Source organism: Netta rufina (genome assembly GCF_964035555.1).
Source record: "Netta rufina genome assembly, chromosome: 4".
In the NCBI taxonomy this organism is placed as follows: domain Eukaryota; kingdom Metazoa; phylum Chordata; class Aves; order Anseriformes; family Anatidae; genus Netta; species Netta rufina.
This window is the reverse complement of record NC_140127.1, coordinates 76,557,294-76,565,019: the sequence shown is the minus strand read 5'-3', so window position 1 is coordinate 76,565,019 and position 7,726 is coordinate 76,557,294. Positions and strand designations below refer to the sequence as shown.

The 7,726-nt window shown below is 67.0% G+C and overlaps 1 protein-coding gene across 1 annotated transcript; it reads left to right on the top strand.

The window, feature by feature from the left end:
- Nucleotides 1-115: 115 nt before the first annotated feature.
- Nucleotides 116-7,238, top strand: LOC311209290 (shootin-1-like; the record flags this gene model as incomplete). Its single annotated transcript, XM_084286554.1, has 16 exons — nt 116-376; nt 1,655-1,706; nt 1,992-2,086; nt 2,580-2,700; nt 3,089-3,186; nt 3,431-3,512; nt 3,770-3,864; nt 4,131-4,277; nt 4,487-4,640; nt 4,752-4,857; nt 5,217-5,266; nt 5,425-5,534; nt 5,890-5,937; nt 6,089-6,260; nt 6,433-6,518; nt 7,146-7,238. The coding sequence occupies 16 exons, from the start codon at nt 116-118 to the stop codon at nt 7,236-7,238; spliced, it is 1,770 nt and encodes a 589-aa protein (XP_084142680.1).
- Nucleotides 7,239-7,726: the final 488 nt, after the last annotated feature.

The following is a 7,726-nucleotide window of genomic DNA, read 5'->3' as shown; positions in this document are numbered from 1 at the left end:
CTAAACTACAGCTCCTTTTCCTTTTTTGAGAGGACCCAGGAGGTTTAAAGCCCCCGCGAAGGTGTTTTTGTTGCATTTTTGCACCAAAAAGGCTCAGCCCCGAGGGAAATGGGACATGCAGCTGGGGCAGAGCGAGTTTCAGTTCCCACTCCCCTCCTGCAGCAGCGCGTCCCCCCGGCACCTTCCCTCTCCACAAAGCCTTGTGGCCGGGGGTCCCGCCGTGCCCCCCACCACCTCCCCACTGAGCCGGCACCCCCAGGGCTGCAACAGCAGCAGGAAAATCCCCGTGGGGATGGGGGTGCTCGGCCCCGAGCTGCTGCTGCACGCCCAGGGGCAGCTGCTGAGCCTGCAGCGGGGTTTCACTTCCCTGCAGCAGGCAGGCGAGCACCAGGGAGCTGCGAGCAGGCGGCCCCAGCACCGGGGGGCTCCGGGGGGCACCGGGGGGCACCGGCACTGCTACTGCCATGGACTGGGCTGGGGAAGGTGCCCAGCTGGCAGGTGAGGCTCTGTGGGTCTGGGGTCCCGGCCCTTTCCCTTCCTGGGGGTTTGGGGGCAGCCAGGAGTGGCGGCACGTCCCGAGGGAAGGGTGTCCCCGTGGGTTTTGGGGGGCCCTGCGCTCCCCGAGGGGCTCCGCAGGGCGCAGCCAGCCCCTGGGGGCTGTGGGGAGGGGGGTCTGGGAGGGGTGATTTGGGGCTGCGTTTAGATGTATGGCACGGGGGGTGTCTGTGTGGCTGCCCCCCCATCTCTCCATCCCTATGGGACGTGGGGGGCACAGCCCCAAACCTGCCCAAACCTTCACGTCCCTGGCACGGGTCCTGGGGGTCCCCTGCAGGTGGCTGCGGGTCCTGGTGGTGGAGGGGGGATTACCAAGGGGGGGGATTTGGCTGCCGCAGCGCATTCCCCACCAGATTAGGGCTGTCAGGAAAAGGGTCAGGGGCAGGTGCCGGATTCCTGCCCCGCGGCCCCTGCCTGCTCTGGGAGCTGGTCCGGGGAGGGAAATGCAGGAAAATTGGGGTGCACGGGGGGGTTTGGATGGCCGTGGGCCACCCCGATCCCGTTGTTTTATGGGGCAGAACAGGCAGCGCCTTTCTCTGGGGTCCCCGGGCTGTCCCCGTGCAAGGTTTGGCGAGCAGAGGGGGGAAACTGGGACCAGTGGCAAACTGGTTGTGTTGAAATTGGGACTGGTGGGTGTGGGACACTGGTTTTCAGCAGCAAAATTCGGCTCTGCCACCGGCCCTGCTGCGGGTCCCTGTCCCCAGCCCGGCCACCCCGGGGTCCCCTGGTGCCTGGGGGCTGCTGAGCACCAGCAGCAGGTTGGGAACGGAGCACAAACGCTTTCCCACCTGTATCCCTAACCTCCAGCCGTGTTTCACTTCCCCTGTAGCCATCGTGGAGTCAGACAGCAGCGAGGAGGAGGAGGAGGAGGAGAAGGACGAGGAGGAGGAGGAAGATGAGGAGGAGGAGGAGGCAGCCATGGTGCAGGTGTCACTCTGGGCTCGTTCTCTGCTTTATTTCCCTCCTCCCCATGCAATTTGGAGGGGACAAGAGATGATCTTGTCCCCGGGATGCTGTCACCGGGCTGATCCCACCCCGGCAGCCCCATAAAATTGGGGTCTTGGGGCTCACGCTGGGCACTGCCTCCCCCCCTTCCCAGACCCTCTCCGAGGAGGACGAAGCGAGAGCGTGGCTGGACGACTTCCAGCAGGGTGAGAGCAGCGCCCGATTCCTCCCCAGCACCCCTGGCACCACGGCACGACCCCGTGCGGGGCTGGGGGCTGCGCGCCCCCCTCCCCAAACCCCTTGCTTGGGGATGGAGGAGGTGGCACCGGCTTGGGGAGCGCACCCAAAACGCGCGTCCCGGTGCCCCGAGCGCCGGAGAGGGCGCAGGGTGCCGGGGGGGGGGGGGGGGGGGGAGCGCAGGGGTGGCAGAAAAAGGAGGGCAAAAAAAAAGGGGGGGTGGGTGCTGAGCCCCGGCCCCCCCGGCCCCGCAGCCTCGCAGGCGCTGCTGGCCGAGCTCTCGGCGCTGGAGGCAGAGTGTGAGATCCAGAGGACGTGTCGCCAGCAAGCCGAGGCGTACGCGGCACAGGTAGGGACCCCGCGCCCAAGGGTGCCACTCCGCACCCCCCCGTGCCTTCGTTTTTGGGGTGGTTTCGGGGAATTTGGGCAGCGCTGCGGGCACAGCTCCTGCCCAAGCTGTGTCCCTGCTGCTGCCCGAAGCCGGGTGCTGCCTGGTGGTGCCATGGGGGGGTCTTGTCCCCCCGGGGATGTCAGCAGCAGTTCTGTGCACAAAAACTTCAATTTCTGCCCCACGAACGGGGCTGGAGTTGGCGTTTTTGCTGTGCATGGATACAAATGAGAAAACGAGGCAAATTTCCACCGTTTTCACTGATTTTTCCTGCAATGGGAGAAGCTCTTCCCGATCTGTGCCCCCTGCAGCCATGCACCTTGGGGAGGGGGTTTGGGATTTCCCAGTGGGGTCAGGACCCTGCTGGTGCCCTCCCAGCCCCCGGGGACCCCCGGGGCAGCCCCCGGCAGGGCTCCAGCAGCGACCCCCGGCCCCAGCCCCGGCCTCCCCCCAGGTGCAGAAGGAGAACACGAAGCTGAAGCGGCTCAGCCTGGCCCTGCCGCCCGGCACAGGGGACGGGGACGTGCCCGGGGAGGGGGACGCCAGCCCCGACCCTACCCAGGAGGAGCTCAAGGGTGAGTTTTCGCCCCTGTTTCCGCATGAATTTGGGTGAATTCTGCCCCCAGCTGCGCTCGCTCCCGCTGCCGTTCCCCTGTCGTGGTGGTCACAAAATCAGCTAATTAGCTAATTAATTAGTCCCAGCAGCTCTCCCTCATTTCCCGGAGCCAGGAGAGCCGCTGGGACAAGGGAAAAAGGCGAAATGAAAATGCCGTGGCCCCGCTTCCCCCTGCCCTCTTCTCTTTTCCCCATGCTCACGATTTCAGTTTTGGTTTTTTTTTTTTTTTTTTTTTTTTGTGGCCTGGAGCTCCGTGCTGGGGGAGGAGGGGGCCGCTGTCCCCTTGGCCACCCCGTGCGCCCCCCACGCCTTTTTTTTTTTTTCTTTTTCTTTTTGTTTTGCTCCAGGTCTGCAGGAGAAGCTCTCCTGGCTGCTGGTGGAGAAGAAGGAGCTCAGCATCCAGGTCCAGGAGCTGCAGAGGCAGAACCGGGACCTGCAAGAGCAGGTATGGGGGCAGCCCCCCCCCCCCCAGGACCCCCTCTGCCCCCCTAATGGGCTCGGAGCCCCCCCAGCACCTTCCCTTTTTCCCTTCTTCTCCTGCTCCTTGCTGAGCTGGGGATGGGATTTTGGGGAGGGTGAAGGACCCCTCCGTGTGCAGCCCCTCTCCCTGATGCTTTGGGGTGGGGGGGGCTGGGGGCAGCAGGCCCCAAACCCGGGGTGCCAACGGGGGGGGGTTTGTCCTGCTGCAGCTGGAGAAGGAGAAGATGGAGAGGCAGAGCCTGAGGGCGGCCCTGGATTCATCCCAGAGGACCCTCAAATCCTTCAAGAGAGGTGAGGGGGGTGCAGGGGGGTGCTGAGCCCCCCGGGCACCACTCCTGGCCCCCCTGCGCCCCACCAGGGAGGTGCTGGATGGCTCCCAGTACCCCCAGTACCCCCAGTGCCACCAGCCTGGTGACCTGGCTGAGTGGAGCCAGCGGAAACCAGAGGCGATGCCAAACCCCCTGAGCAGGGATTTGGGCATCCCGAGGGGTTTGTGCCCCCCCCAACACCCCAATCTGAGCCCCCTTTCCCCCCCCTCCCCGTGGCAGTGTCCCAGGTCGTCACCCAGGATTACTGCGAGGCGCTGCAGAAGCTGGAGCTGGAGCAGGACCTGCGCCTGCACGCCGAGGCCTTCGCCCACAAGGTTTGGATGGGCTGGGGGGGGGCACCCTAGGGTGCTGGGGGGGGGGGGGGCGAGCACCCTACGGTCCATCAGAGAGCGGTGGGAAGGGGCAGCTTCACCCCAAATCCTGCGGGGAAGCAAAGTCTCCTGCCCATCGTTGCGCACGGGGGTGCCGCCCTGCAGCGCAGAGGTTTTTTTTGGGATTTTTTTGGTTTTTTTTTGGCTGCGGCACGGCGAGGGGCTGAGCACCGGCCTCTGTCCCGTTCCGACCTCATCCCCCGGGGCAGATGCTGGTGGCGAAGAAGGAGGCGAGCAGGCAGAGCAGCATCCTGCTGCAGAGCGCGGGGCCCAGCGCCCAGCTGCTGCGGGCGCTGCAGGAGGTGGGCAGCCTCACCAGGGCGCTGGAGGAGGCTCGGCAGCAGCACCAGCAGCAGGTGAGGGACGGCACCGGGCACCCCCAGACCTCTCCATCCCTCTCCACGCACCCATTTCCACCCCCAGAGGGGGTTTTCCCCTCTTGGATTTCCACCGTTGTGCACCGAAAGGCACCCAGGGGTGGGCTGGTGCTCGGTGCGCCTTGGCACGGTGCGGGGGTGGCCGGGGAGGACCCCAAATTCTCTGCCCCTCGCGCGTCTGCCCGCAGGTGAAGGAGCTGGAGGAGCAGCTGGGTGCGAGGCCGCGGCAGGAGGAGCTGGAGCTGGCCAGGGCTGCGCTGGCTGAGGCCGAGGAGGGGAGGCAGGAGTTGAGGGCGCAGCTGCAGGAGGCGCGCAGGCGGCTGGAGGAGCTGGAGGCGGCCGGTGGGTGCTTCCCCACGACCCCCCCCGGGGGCTGGGGGATTTATCTGGGCACGGGGAGGCACCCCCAGAACGCCCACCCCCCTCTGAGCACTAAATGTGGCCCCATCGCAGCGAGGTTGCAGCAGGAGGAGCAGGAGGGGGACCTGGCACGGAGCGAGCCCGCGCCGCCGCCGCCGCCGCCACCGCTGCCACCGCCTGCGCCCACCGTCCCCGTGGAGTGAGCAGCACCCGGGGGGGGCTTTGGGCTGGTCTGGGCTGTGGGGGCACTGATCCTGCTCCCCCCCACTCAGGGTGCTTGTCCCGTGGGGCTGTGCCGTGTCCCCGGGGTGCCAGGAGGGCAGGGGGAGGATGGGGCCGAGCTGGGCGCAGTGCCGGGGGGCTCTGGCTGGGCACTGGGGTGGGTGAGGTGGGGACGGCTCTGAGGGGGGAATTAGTGGGGTGGGGGGCTTGCCAGTGCCGTGGGTGGAGCAGGGGATGGGGGCTGTGGGTTTGGCTGCTTTGGGCTGTGTTGGGAGCAGGGATTGGGGAGCAGCTCCTGCAGGATCTCAGCCCTCTCCCCCCCCCCCCCCCCCACAGCCCCCTTTTGGCGCTCAGGCAGAGGAAGGGGCAGGCCACCCCGCAGCACCGTAAGTCCGAGAGCGTGGCCCCAAACTCCTGCCCTCCCCCCCTGGCATGGGGGCACCCCCCAATTCCCAGGGGATTGCTGGTGATGCTCCCGACACGGATGGAGGCAGGAGCACCCCCCCTGCCCGGCACGGCTCCCAGGGGGGTGCTCCCCACACAGGGAAACCGGGAGCCGGTGATGCCAAAGCCCAAGCCGTGCAGGAGATGATGGAGAGGATAAAGAACGGGGTGGTGCTGAGACCCGCCAAGGAGAGGGTGGCCCTGAGCCAGGTAGGAGACGTGGGGCTGGTCGCCTCCAGACCCTGTTCCATAGGGGAATGGCCCCGGGGCTGGGATTTGGGGTGCTTTTGGGGAGCAGCAGCTGCTGGGTGCACCAAAAAGGGGGCCAGGACCCTGCTCCCCATGTGCCACGTCTGTAGGATCGCTGCTCCCAACGCAGGGATGCGCAAATGGGGACGGGCAGGGAGCTGGAGCCTTTACCCTGAGGGTTCCCCATCCATCCTGGCTCATCCCAGGAAACCCTGAGCTCCCCAGCCCCGGTGCCTGCGTCACCCTTGGGACCACGGGCACGGGGGGGATTTGGGGTCGGGGGGACGTGGCCACATCTCCTCCTGTCCTCCCGCAGTCAGCCAGCAAGCGGAGGAGCGCGGCGCTGGAGCTGCGGGGCATCCTGGTGAGCAGCTCTGTCCCCAGAAAAGGGGTGGTGGCAGAGGGGGGGTGCAGGGACGAGGGGCAGCGTGGGGTGACCCAGACGGAGCTGGGGTCCCCCCCCGTGGGCCGTTCCCGCAGCCCCCCCTCCCCAAGCTCGCTGTGCCATCCCCTAGGGCGCCATGCGCAGGGCGAGCAGGAGGGCGAGCGGGCACAGGAGCAGCGTGCGGGGCCAGGACAGGCAGCTGGAGGCCATCCTGCAGCGGCGCCGCCGGGCCATCGATGTCCCCACGTCCCCCCCAAGGCCGGACAGCACCGAGCCCGGGGCTGGGGGCAGGACGGAGCCGGGTAGGGGCTGGGGTTGGGCGCAGAGGGGTTGGGGGCTCGGGTTGGGGGCTCGGGTAGGTGGCACAGATCCGTCACGCAGGACCTGCTGGCGCTGTCCCCGTGCTCACAGCAGCCCCTTGTGACAATGACACCCCCCCTCTGTCTGTCTGTCTGTCCCTCTGTCTCTCCCCAGGCCACGAGGACGCTGGCAGAGCCGCTTCCCCCAGCCCCTGGCACGGGGATGGGGCCGGGGACCCCCTCCAGTTCCGACCGCGGGCGGTGGGAGGCATCTCCCGGAGCAGACCCTGCGCCTGGCAGGCTGGAGGGGGGGAGAAGGAGGAGAGGGGGCAGCCCCAAACCCACCCCAAACCTGCCCGGAGCGGGGCGGACGGAGGGGAGCAGGGCTGTCCGTCTGTCCAGCCCTCCGTCCGTCCTGCTTAGGGGGAAGAGCCGGCCACCAGCCGTGTCCCCGGGGCCACCAGGACGCAGCTGCTGGCTGGGGCACGGCAGCGCAGGAGCAGAAATCTGCCCAAAATTGGGGGAACGCCGCTGGGGGGGATGCGGTGGACGAGGACATTTATCGCTTGCTTTGTGCTCATTTCCTTCTGCTTTAATTAAACCCAGGTGGCACCGGCCTCCCCCTGGCTCCTTTGCAGACCCCCTGGTGCTGGGGGGCTGGGGCGCAGAGCGAAGCCCCCCAGGGGGGTGGCACCCTGGGGGCTCGCCCTTGGCCACGGCGCGGTGCCAGCAGCTCGGGACCCCCCCCGGATGCCCTAAAGCATCCAAGCAGCACGGGGCAGGGGCTGGGGGGCTCAATTCTGGCTTCTGGAGGTGCCCGGGGATGGGCACGGCACCGGGGGGTGACTTTGGACCCCCTCAGCCTCCGCTTTCCTTCTCTGCCTGCAGGAAGAAATAAAAACCCCAAACTTCCCTCTGTGGCTGGCGGGGAGCCACGCGCCTCGGTGTGGGATTTTAAGGATTCTCCCTGTTAAAAATTGACGCCTTTTGGCATGGTCGGGGTTGATGGAGCTGCCCCTTGCTGCCAGCGACCTGCTGGTGCCTCGTTGCGCTAATTAGGGTGCGCACCGTGCCCGTGTGGCTTCGTCTGGTTTTCCTTTTAAATATCCGCGGGGTTTTGCTCGCTGTCACCCCGCTGTGGGACCCCTCAAAATCCCCGTTAAGGTGTCATTAATATCCTAAATGCCCAGGGATCAGCACGAGGAGCCTGACCCCGTCCCTGTCCCCGCTGCCACCACGCAGCGCCCGCTCCAGCCCATCTGGCGGTGCCCGAGGCGCGGGGAACTGTTAAAACACTTCGGAGCAGAGCTGTGAAGACGTGGCTGGAAGGAGCCGTCCCCCCCCCTGCGTGTCCCCTCCCGCTGTCCCTGTCCCCGAGGTGCCCCCGCAGCCTCCCCCTCCCTCCTCTTGCCGTGAGTTTCCTGCAGAAATTCCTGTTTTCAGCATCATTCGGCGAGCCTCCTCCTGGA